The 15304-nt window shown below is 38.0% G+C and overlaps 1 protein-coding gene across 2 annotated transcripts; it reads left to right on the top strand.

Moving 5' to 3' along the window:
- The first annotated feature begins 315 nt into the window (after nt 1–315).
- On the top strand, nt 316–14878 carry LOC105224874 (uncharacterized). Of its 2 annotated transcripts, none has more exons than XM_019989747.3 (6): nt 316–656; nt 7594–7727; nt 7794–8042; nt 8107–8264; nt 8328–8733; nt 9572–14878. In XM_019989747.3, the coding sequence occupies exons 2-6, from the start codon at nt 7673–7675 to the stop codon at nt 11671–11673; spliced, it is 2970 nt and encodes a 989-aa protein (XP_019845306.2). In that variant the 5' UTR covers nt 316–656; nt 7594–7672; the 3' UTR covers nt 11674–14878. The 2 variants fall into 2 exon arrangements, with proteins under 2 accessions (XP_019845306.2, XP_011201400.3); XM_011203098.4 differs by having other exon boundaries at nt 7594–7733.
- Nucleotides 14879–15304: the final 426 nt, after the last annotated feature.

Below are 15304 nucleotides of genomic sequence, written 5' to 3'. Positions count from 1 at the left end.
TTTTGTTTCAACATCTCGCTAACTACAGGGTGCCCACGGTGTATCAAACCACCGAGTAAAAAACTTGCTTAATACCATTTGTATCTGAGCGGATTTCTAAGTTACTTATCTCATAGATGCTTTCGCTGCGCGCACTTAATGAAGAGCATAAAGCTTACAAATACAGAGAGGGCAGAGAGCAAACAATAATACTGCGCCTGCTCACAACACAGCACCACCCTCCGCGCCGCTACAAGCACCACAACCGTTTGGCAATTTACTTGAGCAAAGTAACGAGCGAATTCCGTTGGCTGTTCAACTCCAGCACGAAATCGCTGCTGCCGCAAACAGTTGAAGACGAACAACGTCAACGAGCAGAAGCGAGCAAATTGCAAAAAATCACTGGCGCCGGGTAAAATTGTTGTGTCCGACCGCATTAACAATAAATACAATAAATAAATGAAATATTTCCATAAATTTGCGAGCAACGAATAAGCACACAGCAAAGTAAATAAATAAATAAACGAATAAAAGATAGCGATGTATATGGTGAAATAGTAGCGCAACAACAACAGCAAGAAAAACACAAAGTTTTCGCATAAATCAATAATAGATGAGTGCGACGCAAATTTGTATGCCAAACGCGCAGCAATAAAACAACAAATCCATAGCAAAAAGTGAGTGCAAATTGTAGTGAAATATTTAGCTTTTTCTATTTTCTACACAATGATTAACGGTTCTTCGGCACCTGCATGAAATATATGGAAAAGTGAAAAATTTCCAACACGAAAAAATAAAGAAGTTGCTTTTTGAACGCGTTTGGAAAAATCAATTCTTTGCTACTTCATTCGGTTGCCGAAGTCGGCGCTGCAGTTGGCGACGCAGCCGTTAAGCCACTACAGCTGTCACCAGCGCCGCCGAGGCATATTGCATTGTAGCAAAGCGAACTGCCACCGGCAGACGACAAACCACCCGCCCAAACTGCTACATACGGCGCTTAGCTGGCCACCCACTCCAGCAGAGCGGACGCGAACCCCGCGCAGGTTCGTGTCCACGGCAGCGGCATAGAAGCTTAACGCCAGCAGGCGTAGCAGGTAGCAAGAAGCGGTGGTAGAGTAGAAACTCCAAGGAAATCCCCCACGTCGTGGTGGTATTTTCGGCTGAGCCAGCGCTGGCTAACTGCACTTTCAAGTGTGTGGTCGCGTACTGTGTGTGTGTGACTCTTGAGACGAAGTCTGTCACCGCTGAACTCTTGACTTGAATGTCTGGCCAAATGACTGACAGAATGAGGTGTGCGGCGGTCGGGCTGCGGGACTGTTTCAGTTGTGAAGAATACGAAATCATAAGCGAGAAGTGCACAAATGTGCAATGACTGATTGGCTGTGGGGTTAGGGGGGTACGCAAGTACTCGCCATGCAGACGCACCCCACAGTGAATAATACATTTTATGCCATATTACACATGCAATTCCTTACTCGGTGCAGTAGACAGCGAGATAAACAAATGTGAGACAAACCATTTCATTGTTTCTTTTTTTTGTAAATGTGTATGAAAGACGACGACGACGACGACAAAGGCAATTAAGCGTCGGCGCCAGAATGAAAGCTTGTTGGCAAATCCAAATGTGCATATGTTTCAATGTATGCATGGATGTATATACATATGTGTGTGCGCATATCGCGCAGCGTCGCAGCGGCAGGGGGTTGCATGGGCTAACCAGTTTTTAAATATGGTTTGCTCAAACTTTTAATGCCTAGACTTGTTGGGCAACGTTCAATTCAAGCAAACATGTAGTAATATATAAAAAATATATACATATTTATGTAAATATGTATGTATGAAAATGAATTGTCGTCTGTCTGTGCATTTTTTGTTTTGCATGCAATAATTTCTACTTCTTCGTTTGTTCGTTTTTTTTTTGTTTTAACTTTGTGTCCCTTTTACAACCAACCAACCACCCCATGGATCGTTCCACCGCCCTTTGCAACGAGTCGCTAAAGCACGGCGAATTCACTGCACAGTACGGCGAAAAAAGCTAAAATGATAATAAAAACGCCGTGATAATAAATGAAATACGTAAATGTGGAGCAAAGTGTAGCTATGTGTGTATGCAAGAATCGAAATCAAGCAGTCAACAACAATAAAAGCAAAAACGAGTGAAAAAAAGGAATAAAAAATTCAAGTGTTATGAAAATGTGTGTGTAGAGAGAGCAGCAAGTACAGCAATCTAAAAAAAAAATGTTGAAATAAAATCTGTAAACAAAGCAAATGTATTTTTCGGCCAACCGTTTCGGCAGAAGCTTTTCACGATTTTGTTGTTATCGAATTCTTTCAAAATTTTTTTAATAAAAGTCTAAATTTGGCATATAAAAATGATTAGTGAGGACTTATGAATGCTAAAGTGGGGATTAAATGCTTAGTTCATTGAGTTAAATGCTTAGATGAGTCTTTAAATACTTAGATCAGTCTTAAGTATTGTACTTTTCACAATGAGCCTCTTAAAGGCCTATGTGCGTCGGCAGACATCCACTCCTAACTACCTAAAAATTGTACTTAGAATATACGTAATTAAATTTATAAGTAAATTGTTAACTTTCCAAACACAAATCACACCGCCAACGCTCAATTGCTGGGCGCACAGCTCAAAGTAGCAAGTGTTGTCGGAAGAATCGTAATTTTCTTAAACGTGTTAACATGTAATTGTTTAAAAAGTTGCTTATCACTAGTGTAATCAATTACAAATTAAAATAACTGTTTAATTTTTAAATCATTTCGCAATACAAAAGCAACAAAAAACGAAAAAACACGAAATAACGTTAACTTTGATTGCACTAATCAAATAATACCCTTCACAAATAAAAAATATTCATTACAGGAACTTTGATCGGTCGGTTAGTGTGACAGTTAAAACATTGAAAAGTTCCTGGCCTACCATGGTAAACTCGTTTTTTGATTATAGCGGCCCGCCAAGCTTCCGATACCATTTTTGTAGTAAGTCGTAACTGATTTGCGCTTTGCTTCAAAATTGGCCTGAGTTTCGGCGATCACAACTTCATTCGGAACTCATTTCTTCCCTGCGAGCACCATTTTGAGAAAAGGAAATAGTTGCTAAAGCCCGATCTCGCGAATGGGGTGGATGCGGAAGCCATTTAAAGCGCAATCTATCGACTTTGTGGTTCTTGCTTTTTAAGGTAGTATATAAAATTATACTATGCGCATCCCAAAATACATTCATCGTGTGCAGTCCACTCGGATGACTGCCGATTGGAGTTCGGAGTGAAACCCTGATTTATTACGCTTGAACATCTGCAAACCCTGCTCAAAATTATCAACTCGCCCTTGATCAACAGTTTTTCACAGAGTTATTTTTTATACCCAATCTCGCCACAACCTGGGGGCTCTCTCCCTGTCTCATTACCTGGTGCTACATAGCTTTTGAAAGACCACTTCTGAACTACGGTCCATAAGTATGGTGGAAAGGGGTACGGAAATCCACCTACCGGAAGCCAATGGAATATTTAGAGGCTCACTGCGTTGTGTATAACAGGAGCTTTAATAACAACACCAATGTCGGCTTTTGGACTGGTATTAAATCTGCTACCTATAGACCTCTTCGTTGAAAACTGTGCAGTAAAACCGGTAAGACGACTGCTGGCTGATGGAGAATTTACGAATAGAAGCTTCGGGCATAGCTTAGTGCGTTATGGTGGTTAGGCAAACACCGACCACAGGATCTCACTTTTCAACTTAGAAAGAAGGTTCAAAGTAAACATAGAAAAAGATGGCTGGTATAAAGGTATGTTAGCTACGCGCAACACTCTAAACGTCGGCATGGATGGCTCGAAAATAGATTATGGAGTTGGTGCGGGAATAAACTGTCCAGAGTTGGGCATAAGACAGCCTTTTAAATCGCCGGACCTTCACAGTATAAGGTCTTTGCTAATGCGAAAGTTGTGGAGCTGACCTCTAATTCACCTGTAGGCAATTCCAGAGGCAACATCTACGTAGAGAGCCAAGATACAATCAATGTAGTAACTTCGTATCGTATATCGGCTTGAAGAGTCTTGGGAAGCAGGGCGGCAGTGTAAAGTATTTCCAAAAGCATGCAATTTAACTTCTACTGTGGGTCAGGGCACAAATGCATCGAAGGCAATGAAATAGTGGACGAGACTGCAAAGAATGGTATACGGCTAAAATCCGAAAACATGATCAACATTGGGAAACCCATGCATTGTCTATACAAAGATCTCGACAGAAGCATTGTAAAGAAAATCAAAACACGTTGGAACGAGCTACTTGGGTGCAAAACATCCTAAAGGATGACTACTCTTCTTGGACCTAGCAACTGAACTCCATCTGGTATCGCAAAGTATCATAACTGGCTTATTGGCCTACCAGATTAACCTAACCTACATTTTGTTGCTGCAAAATATTTGTAAAAGATAAATGTAACCATTCAGTTGATATCTTTAGAATTTTATTTTCTATCTTGAACAACTTCACCTTATGATCTACCAAAATTATTTTGTAGACTTTTTGATATTTTCGTTGATAACAACCTCTTTTGGGCGTCCACTAAATTCATTATCTTCGGTGCTCATTTCAGCACATCTGAACTTTGCATATCAACCCTTGATTATTAATTTTCCTAGGGCAGTGTCAGGAAACTCGTCATCAAGCCAAATTTTTGATTCAACTATACTTTTTCCCTTCAAAAATTAATATTCTATCAACACGAGAAATTCTTTTCTATCAATTTTTCCTAATAACTAAAGTTGCTTCACGCAAAATTATATAATTCACAAACATATGATCTGACAGATATCAATAGTGTCATCTATTTGTCAGACCGTGGACTTTACACTGTTACCTGTTATCTTATAGTGATCCGATCGGTACAATAATACCTCCTCAAATGAAAAACTACAAAAACTTGCTTTTGATCGGACAGTTTGTAGGGCAGCTATATGCTACAGTGTTCCGATATCGGTGATTCCTGAAAATTATCAGGCTTTTGAGGTCAGAAACGCGTGTGTGAAATTTCAGATCTATTCTTCAAAAACTGAGAGATTAGTTCGCGTATATACTGACAGACTTTACTTTATAGGCGGTCCGTTGTTTCCTTTTGGATGTTACAAACATCGTGCCAAACCTAATATTCCCAGTTCGGGGTATAAAAAAAAACACTAAAAAAGAGTGGGATATTCATACATGTACATTCGTTCATACATGATTACATGCTTCTATAAACATGTATAGGTACATTTGTATAGCCATATATGTATGTATGTTGGCTCATCAAGAGTCGCAGCCAGCTAAACGAAATAGAAATGCTCGGCTAGTAATCTTGCTAGAGTTCATTGATAAGTTTATATGTATGAACTTGTGTATGTATGCGTAGATATGTGTATACATACATGTGTACATAGTATTATTTACAGACAAAATCTTTGCTTTTTAATGAAGATTTGCTTACATCGATTTGATTAGCTACCTGTATACTTAAGAGTATGTGATAGCGGCCTCGCACGTATTTTATAATCGCAATCGCGCACATTATATACCATACACATTAATGTACAATGCATACTTTCATACTTTTCTTTTGTGAATTAACACTAATGCGTAATTTACGTTTTATATTAAAAGAAATTATCAGCGAGGAACAGTCATTGAAGCAAATTAGTATACTATGGCTGGAAGCGTTTGTTCTAAAAAAAAAAAATAACAGAGTGTAAAAAATATAATCATAAATATTTTTTTTTATTTAAATATCTGATGCATGTTATTTAAGGGGTTAGACCAGTCTAAATTTTTCAAAAAATCTATTTATTTTGCATAAAGTGCAGCTCAGGTTCCTTATTATTATATAAATTAAGATGTCTGTATATGTGACCTGGTCTACGAAAAGGGAGCTAACGTGCGAAAATAATAAAAAAAAAAAATAAAAAAAAAAATAAATAACTCTCATCTTCCATCCGAATCAACTAAAAAGTGAAAATTGATTTTTTTGACACCTAAGCCCTCTTTCCGTAGACCAGGTCACATATAATGATAATTTTTTGATTAAAATAATTTCTAAGATCCAGATAATCCAGGATTCAGTTTTTGTTTCCACTGAAAAAAAAAAAATAAATTCAATACCATTTTCCTTACTCCTAGAATAAATTGTCAAATTAAGCCCTTTTATCATCGCCTCATCGGCCTTATCCCATAAATATTCCATAAACAGTTTGAAAAATTCTCTCGAGTTAAGTTGCGTCCTTGGCCGAAAGAAACTCAGGTTCGTTTCGGTTACAGAAAAGCAGGTTTGCTTACGCCAAAGTTCACTTGGTTCCTTTTGACTGCATCCTCACAAGTGAAACTTTTTTGTTACCCTTGATGTAAAGGGTTGATTTGAAGGAGGTTGATTAACTTTCTAGCCTTTTATATATGTATGTAAACCTTAGTTTTTATAATCTATTTGATACCCGACCAAAGTCACCAAAAAATACTTGCTATGCATATTGGGTCAATGTAATGGTTGTCATCGTTATCAGTCCTAAAGTCTAAACCATAAGTATGGTAGATGTGCCAAGTGAAGCTTTTTCTGTGCGGATACAACCTGAAAGCGTCCAGACTGGTCAACAGTGTCTCTAGAGAAAAAATTGAGAATACTTTAAACGTTGTATACTGGCCACTGAAGTCTGATGTATTACATGCATAAAATGAAAAATTGGTCCAATGATCGAGTGGAAAATACAGGAGCAAAATGAGTAGAGATATCGTAGTGACTTATTCGAAAAGAAGGTACTTCCATAAGCACAGGCGTTTTATTACGTTTACCTATTTGCCTTGAATGAGATGATTTAGGTGAAGCGAGGGAGCGATAAACCAAAGAGACTGACGTATAAACCGACTTGGCACATTTTATGTCGAGATCCTAAATTGAAAGCATACCAAGTACAGTCTGTGCAAGAACTGAAACCGCTCGGCCTACCCAAGCCGACAATCCCGCTTCGATTCGGACCTATCACGCGTGTCATTCGCACAGTTACCACTTGAAATGATCAAACGAGTCATCGAAAATTGGACTCAACGGATGGACCATCTGAGACGTAGGTGCTTCCAAAATTTGAAAGAAATAATCTTCAAAAAATAAATGCCAAAGAATGTTCTTTCGAATGTTAATAAGCATTCGTCATTGAAGTTTCTATGTGGAGTAGGGAACCTCGAAATGGGTCGTCCTTTATTTACACATTTAATCGAACATCTCATATGAAAAATTAGCTTCTAAAGATCTCCTCAGAGTCTCTCCGCTATTTGGAGACATGTCTTGTATTATAAATTTATTGAATCCATTTACAGTAAATAGTTTTTAGCATTCTTCCAAATAGTTCCTTTTGATATCCTTCTACGCGATCCGTTTGTTTGTTTTACTACTTAAGTAAACCGGAATGATTCATCTAATTGATGAACTAAGAACTCTCGATTAAGGTTTACAGTTTCATAAAATTTCTTTCTCCTCCAACCTTTTCTAATACCAAATAAAGGGAGACCTTCCAACCTTAATTGTCATTACAAATCATTTTTAGTATTTTTTCCTTCATTTCTAAACTCTCTATATTTTTCTAGCAATACATACAATGCCTGCGACGCTTTGTTATTAGAAACCACTGGGTCCTCAATAAAAGCAAAAACAACCAGCCATAAAATGTCTCCACTAAGATTAGTCTACTGTTTGGTGCTTTTCGCCGGTGTTCGAGCGAGTACACGTAAGCTTAAATATAGTAACCGAAATCGCAGAACCAAATAATATGCTTTTTTATTCCCAGCTGAGCGTCCATTCGCCTGCATGAGTTATATGGAGGACGAGAAGTTCATAAATGACGACGATGACTTTGACGAATATTCAGCAAATGGCGCGCAGGCGCAATATAGTGCAGAGAATTTAAATTCACTAGACATGGACGACACACCAATTGAACCGGCAGCGCCGCATAGACGCGTCTGCCAGGCTGATTATACTTTCTGCTTCGCGCTGTGGCGGCAATATCCCAATGGCACACGTATAGAGAAACAAGGTAAACGAGAAAATTTAAACGTTTCTGAATTTTTTTCTAATCTCAAATTTTTTCCGCTCTTCAGGTTGTTGGAAGGAGAGCACTGAACGCAATGCCACTTGCAGTCAGTCGGAGTGCACGAGCTCAGCGCCCACATCACGCAACAATTCCCTCTACTACTGCTGCTGCTCGGGTGATTCTTGTAATAGGAATGTGGCCGTGGTGGAACCAGCGCCGCTGCAGGTATTTGGCTTTAAATGCTAATACCTCAACCATCAACTTATTAATAATCCACCAACTTTACAGCTTTCCAAACCCATTTATGGTGCTGACAAAAATGTTGCCATGCACTTCAGTGATGCTGGCATAGGCGTCATTCTGACGGTGATTGTTGTACTGATTCTTTGCTTGTCGGTTAGCGGTTTTGCGGCTTACTGTTATGTGCATAAAATAAAAGACAAAACCATGCCCGAGGAAGCACCGCTGGCACCTTCCGGTCCTGGTTATAGTTCGAACCTGCGTAATGTGGATAATATTAACTTGATATGCATGCTCGGTAACGGTAAATATGGTACCGTTATGAAAGGTTTACTCCATGATCAAGAGGTGGCTGTGAAGATATTCCCTGAAAGTCATTATCCATATTATATTAATGAACGGAACATTTACTCGCTGCCTATGATGGATAGCCCCTCGCTGCTAACTTATTTTGGTGAGTATGAAAGCTGAAGGGTTTAGGGTTTTACGAATCAACAGGTTTAAAACGTCCAGCGGTATTAGCAAAACATAAAATAAATTACTTGGTAGACTCAAGTTTTAAAGATATTTGAACAAACCCATACGAGAAACCTTCTGACATAGTCATTCCGAAGCCATTTTACACCCCAAAGATGGCTGAAAAAACGAGTACTAAGACGCTTAAAATTTGATCTCTCAATATGGAGTCGATCCAGAAGAAACTGCAAAGATTATTTTTCAACCTCGTTCTTTCTTTCTTAACATATCTGGGGTTTGAGGGTAACAATCGAACGGAGCCTGATCAGAAAAAGTATAAATTATTCCATAAAAATTCATCCTTATTAGCTCGTTGATACCTCCTCCAGTGTATTCTACTGTGGGAACCCTATATGCCTACAGCGTAGTCTTGCCAACGTGTGACTAGTGCACAAAAGACGCTCCATTGTTTCCCTGGTGACTTGCTCTAGGTATTTCAGGCAGTCTTCTCGATCTGAGATCCAGAAGGAACTGCGAAGATAATTTTTCAACCTCACTCTTGACATAGCTTGGCTTTTGAGGGTAACAAGGGAACAGGGTCCGATCAGAGAAATCATAAATATGTCCCTATCAATGTAGATATTTCATATGGGCGACCGCTTTATAACGGAGCTTACTTCATAGCTTTTACGTTGTTTTGTTGACCCTGGTCCACACATCAGTGTTTTCCTTGATTTTAAATTGATTTTCCAGTCAAAAACCTGGAATTGTTCTACTAGGAAACTATTTCTTTACTCATTCCATATACATATTTCTAAAACTTACTTTTTCTGTAGGTTATGACGAGCGTCATACAATGGACGGTAAAATCGAATATCAGTTGGTGCTGTCACTAGCACCACTCGGCTGTTTGCAGGATTGGCTAATAGCCAACACCATGAATTTCGAGTCCTTCTGTGGCATGGCGAAGTCCGTCACTCGCGGTCTCTCACATCTACATACGGAGATAAGTCGCGGTGACGAGTATAAGCCATGCGTCGCACATCGGGACTTCAACTCGCGTAATGTGCTCGTCAAAGCCGATCGTACATGCTGCATAGCCGATTTTGGCTTCGCGCTTAAAGTGTTCGGCTCCAAGTATGAGTATCGCGGCGAAGTGGCTGTCGCCGAAACGAAAAGCATTAATGAAGTCGGCACTTTGCGTTACATGGCACCCGAACTTTTAGAGGGTGCTGTCAATCTACGTGATTGTGAGACATCGCTCAAGCAGATGGACGTGTATGCGTTGGGGCTGGTGCTCTGGGAAGTAGCGACACGTTGTACAGACTTTTATGCGCCGGCACAAATGACGCCAGCTTATAAGGCGCCCTACGAACAAGAGGTCGGCACACATCCCACCTTCGATCAGATGCAGGCATTGGTGGTGCGACATAAAGCCAGACCACTCTTTCCACCCGGTTGGGGTGGTGGCGCCGCGGCTAAGCTAATTAAAGACACATGTGAGGATTGTTGGGACCACGACGCCGAGGCACGTTTAACTTCACTATGCGCAGAGGAGCGTATGCAAGAAGCAGCTGGTTTGCGGCCACGCTACTCACACGCACAATCGCCTAGTCCATTATTAAGCGCCAACAATTTACTCGCCAGCGATCATGTAGACTCGTCAGCTGTACGTATATCGATGGAGACGTGTCATTCGGAGACGGCGACAATGCTGCAGCCGCCACCAAATCAAAAGTTATTGCCGCGTGCTCACAGTATGGGCAGCGAGTTGGGTGGCTTACCACCGCAGACAGAGAAAAATCATCTCATACACACGCAACAACAACTGCAACCATATCAGGGACGTAATCCATGTCAGGAGCGTAACTTGGCGCCGGTCGCAACGCGTCCACCACAAATACTGGTTGAGAAGAGTAAGAAGCACAGCTTCCAGACGGGTCAAGAGAATAGCTTCTCATGCCTCGAAGACGATGTTTCAGTGGAGGATTTGATCTCTGGCGGTAGCACGAAGAAGATTAGCAATTTTATGACTGACAATACTTCCAGCATGGGTGAAGGCTTCCCCAAACAGCAGAACACCGACCGCAAGCTGCGCGGCTGGCATGGCGTGCGTGCGTTAATACAAAAGAAACTCTTTCGTAAGAGTGATGCCGGCGCCGACGTATATCAGCAACAATTCGGTTATGGCGATGAAAAGTCCAACTTGGTGGACAACCGTTATGTGGCGGTAATCAAGGGGCTTGACAACAGCGGCACCGAGAGGCTGGCCAAAGCAGCCACCGTTAGTTACATTGACGATCGACAGCGCTGCAACAATGGCGTCGCTACAACAAAAACCACAATGCTCAGCGATATTTATCCGCATACAAGACGACCCAACAACCTCGACTTGAGCCCGCTCAACGGCGCTGCAGTTCCGGTAGCAGAATGCAGCACGCCGCTCAACAGCGCCACCTACAACAAGTCCAACTTAATACAGAGCATAGCGGAGGAGTGTCACGATAGCGTGCCCAAAGTACGCCTACAGCAATTGGACACACGCACAAGTACGCCCTGTCATGTGGTGCCGCGTTCCCTCTCCACGAGTCTGATAAAAAATATGAATCGTAATAATAATAATCTCACTAAAAGTGAACTAAACTCAGTGAATGTGGCAAAGTGTCCGAAGGAGCCGACACCGCCAACGGCTGCCAGTTCGGCTGGTCATCTCAGCGCGCCCAATCACGCCGACATACTGTTTCGGCGACAGCGCAGCCTTGAGATGTTCCGCGAAGTGTTCAGTGGGCGTGGCAGCACGGAGCGACTGCGCGACCCTAGTCAACGTGTGAAAACACCGGGCGATGTACCGCCTTCAGTGCGTAAAGTGCGCGCCTCCAAGACGCTCAGTCTCTACGACGATCGCATGATGGACTCGTCCACGCTGAATATACTCTAGCATGAGGAAGTTCTGCTGTTGGAATTGTAAGCTGTGCGTAATTCTGTGTTGAGCTTACAATGGCGGCAGACAGAACAGTAGTGTTATAAATGAAAGTAGACGAGGTGCTTCGTTGAAAATACTCGCGTGTTTAATGGGGCTCAGAGCAGAGAGCGGTGGCGCACGCGCTGAGATTGCAATACAAGATTTCAACTCTATTTTACATAGATGTTTATGTAACTATATGACCCAGCTGTATTGTATGTATTTACAAGAAAAACTCTACACATATACATATGTAGATTTGTATGTGTTTGTAAGTGTAAGTGAAATAACCAAAGTCCTTATAGTGTAATTTTTGAATGTGTTTTTGTACGAGATTTACGTAACGCATTTGCGCGTTGTGTCTGTAAGCTAGTCTTAAGCGTGTATACTATACATAGTTAACGTACATATACAATATATAGGTATATGTGCTAAGTAGGTATAAGTTGTGTGTGCATTATAAAGAAAAAAAAAATCGTGGAAAGGATCGCAGATCAACATTGTCAGCCATTGTTTGTTGTTGCAGACAAAAAGTAGTAAGGAAAAAACTGTATTTTGTAAAACACTTATTGGTAGTATCGTAAGTCAACCACTGTACATCTCTAGGGAATTTTCATAGCTCTTATGGTAGACACCTACTATGCTAGGGTGGTTCTTAAAGGCAGGAAGATACAATTTATTAGAAACAAACTTCGAAACATAACAACTAATACAATATTACTATGAACGAAGCGGAGAAAAAAATTTTGGTGCGCTTATGGAAGCTGTTAGGGTGTGTTTCTGGTGAAAAATCTTTTTTACTTTGTAGACGCCTAAGTCGTCTCTAAAGTATTTACAAATCTTACAAAAGACATTTTGGTTGCATTTTTGACGCTTTTTGGGCGTGAATAAGGGAAAATATAGTTTGCCTTTTTTTAAGATCCACCCTCATTACACATAAACACAGGCATTAATAACCATTTACACAGAAAGCACATAATGACATTTTGTATATTTATTTTTAATCAAAAAATGAGTTTTCAACCTGGTCGTAACAGCGACGTTTGAATATTAAGGTGGTTCTAAATTTTAAGCAGTTAAAACTTTCCATATTATATAATATTATAGACAAAAATATTATAAAAACAATAACAGTATAGAAGATATTTTTTTTTATATTATATATTTTCAGTTGTTTCGAATTTCAAAATATTTTAATTAAAATATTTTACTGTGAAATTATCGAATTTTTCTTAGGATACTGAAAAATATATTTCCACTATTATATAGAACCACCCTATATGTATATATATACATATACGAATTTCAAAATTATGAAACTAAAATTTTCCACAAAGTTTATAAACAAAAATATTATAAAAACAGAAACAGCATAGGAGATATTTTTTTAAATATTTTCGGTCGTTTTGAATTTCAAAATATTTCAATTATATATTTTACTGCAATATTATCGATTCTTTGTTTTGGGTACTGAAAAATACATGTCCATTATTTTTTAGAACCACCCTAATTTATATATTCGAATTTCAAAATAATTTATTTAATGCAGTTTGCTGTGAAATTACGAATTTTTGTTTTGGGTACTGAAACATATATTTCTATTATTTTTTAGAACCACCCTAATGTATATTCGAATTTCAAAATAATTTATCTAATTTAGTTTGCTGTAAAATTCACGAATATTTACTTTGGGTACTGAAAAATATATTTATATTATTTTTTAGGACCACCCTAATATGTATATACTTTTGTGTTAATGAGCTAAATCAACAGAAATACATTGTATATACCATTTTCACTTATTCTTAATTAAAAACTTTATTTTTACTTTAATACTAATTATACGTATATTTATGTATGTACATTAGGTTGGTTCTCAAACCTAAGAATATCAAACTTCAAATAGAATTTCGGAAGCTCTGCTGTAAATGTAGTTTTTTCAGAGAAAGTTGTTGCAAAAAATATTAAAATAAAAAAATTTGGCATCGGCGGGGAACGTTTAAGATACAAAAATGCATACTTTAGTTAATTTTTGTACTACTTAGCAGTTTGTCATTAGTTTTGTAAATTTTTATACAATATTTTTTCTACATTTTTACAAATTTTTGAAATTACAAGTAAAAATTAGGGGTTTTAGAACCTCCCTAATGTATACATTATATATTCATATGTAGCTATTTACATAAAAATCAAATCTGTACATTATTACAAGCTTTTGAAAATTAAACTGAAAAAATATTATGATTTTTTAAGAACCACCCTAATGCAGCAGACATACATAGCGATGCACATAAAAGTCAAATTTCTACATTATTACTTATTTTTGAAAATTCCACAGTTAAAAAATTTGTATTGTTCTTTTTTAAACCACCCTAATGTAAGTACCATATATACAAAACTATTCATATGAAAGTCAACAAAAAGCATATATTCTATATACATCATTATCGTTTACATTTCAACAAAAAACAATACTTTCTTATAAATATATTTTTTGATTTGTCAATTAACAGCATTTATAGCTATTAAATATTAAAAAAAAAGCACATTCATATATACAAAAACATTCACGCAATATTATATATTTATACTTAGATATGTGCTATACATTTCTTTCTAATTAAAAATAATAATAATTTACTACACACCCTAATACTTGAACTGTTGAAGCGTTCATGAAGTCGAAAGAATTTTCCAAATGCCTTGTATTTAATTAGAAAACAAAATAGAATTAGTGATTTACGATTTAGAATAGAAAACATGATAAGTTTATTCTTTACAATAATGAAAGCTATAAATATTATAGCCATATAAAGATTATAGCAATGATACTCTAACAAAAAACAATGATCTTAGTGTATTCCAAATTATATGTATATGTAACGTATATATGTATACTTGTATGTACATATAGGCATATATAGTAAGTATGTAAATGAATTTGATTTAGAAAACGTGAGATGTAGTGTGAGAAAGCAACAAAAACAAAAATATTATTTGTATTATCAGGCTCAGCTAACATCACATATACATATATACATACCATTAGCACAGTTGCAAACACACACAAACCTAGTTACATATATACGAGTCTAAGTTGTGCAAATAAGTATATACAAATGTATGTATTTAAATCAATAAATTCCATATATTAAAGAAAAATATATACATAAAATAATAATGGGATTTTTAATTTATATTTGAAGTGGATTTGTGTGGGTTGCCGAGTTCATGCATACATACACATACATGGTATCTTTTCCACCGATTTCAATCATAATACTTCGACTAAGCATTCACATTGCAGTAGCAATCCAATAAGATACACTATGCCCCATCTATGTAGGCACTATAGGAAAATATAAGTATTATCTGATGTTTGTCAAACCTTGGAAAGTGGCGAATCGAACGAACAATAGCTAGGCTAAGTGCGCCGTCTTTAAACGCGTTTTTTCAAAATTGTCTTTTTGAAGTCGGTTGTCAAGATTTCTCGATAACTACTCAGCTGAACTTCAAGAATTTTTACAGAGGTCTTTGAGATGCAATTCTTAAAGGCTTGGATCAAGGATTTTTTCAATTACAACTATTTGAAAAAAAATGTCGCGAA

This window comes from Bactrocera dorsalis, chromosome 5 (assembly GCF_023373825.1).
Source record: "Bactrocera dorsalis isolate Fly_Bdor chromosome 5, ASM2337382v1, whole genome shotgun sequence".
NCBI classification, from domain to species: domain Eukaryota; kingdom Metazoa; phylum Arthropoda; class Insecta; order Diptera; family Tephritidae; genus Bactrocera; species Bactrocera dorsalis.
Note: the sequence above shows the minus strand (reverse complement) of the source record. Positions and strands in the feature narration are given on the sequence as shown.

What these genes read in the sequence shown, in the direction of transcription:
- LOC105224874 (XM_011203098.4), top strand. Translation starts at nt 7,673, where the DNA reads ATGTCTCCACTAAGATTAGTCTACTGTTTGGTGCTTTTCGCCGGTGTT. An exon ending in CACACGTATAGAGAAACAAG is followed by an intron (nt 8,043 to 8,106) that starts GTAAACGAGAAA and finishes TCCGCTCTTCAG; the next exon opens with GTTGTTGGAAGGAGAGCACT. An exon ending in CTCGCTGCTAACTTATTTTG is followed by an intron (nt 8,734 to 9,571) that starts GTGAGTATGAAA and finishes CTTTTTCTGTAG; the next exon opens with GTTATGACGAGCGTCATACA.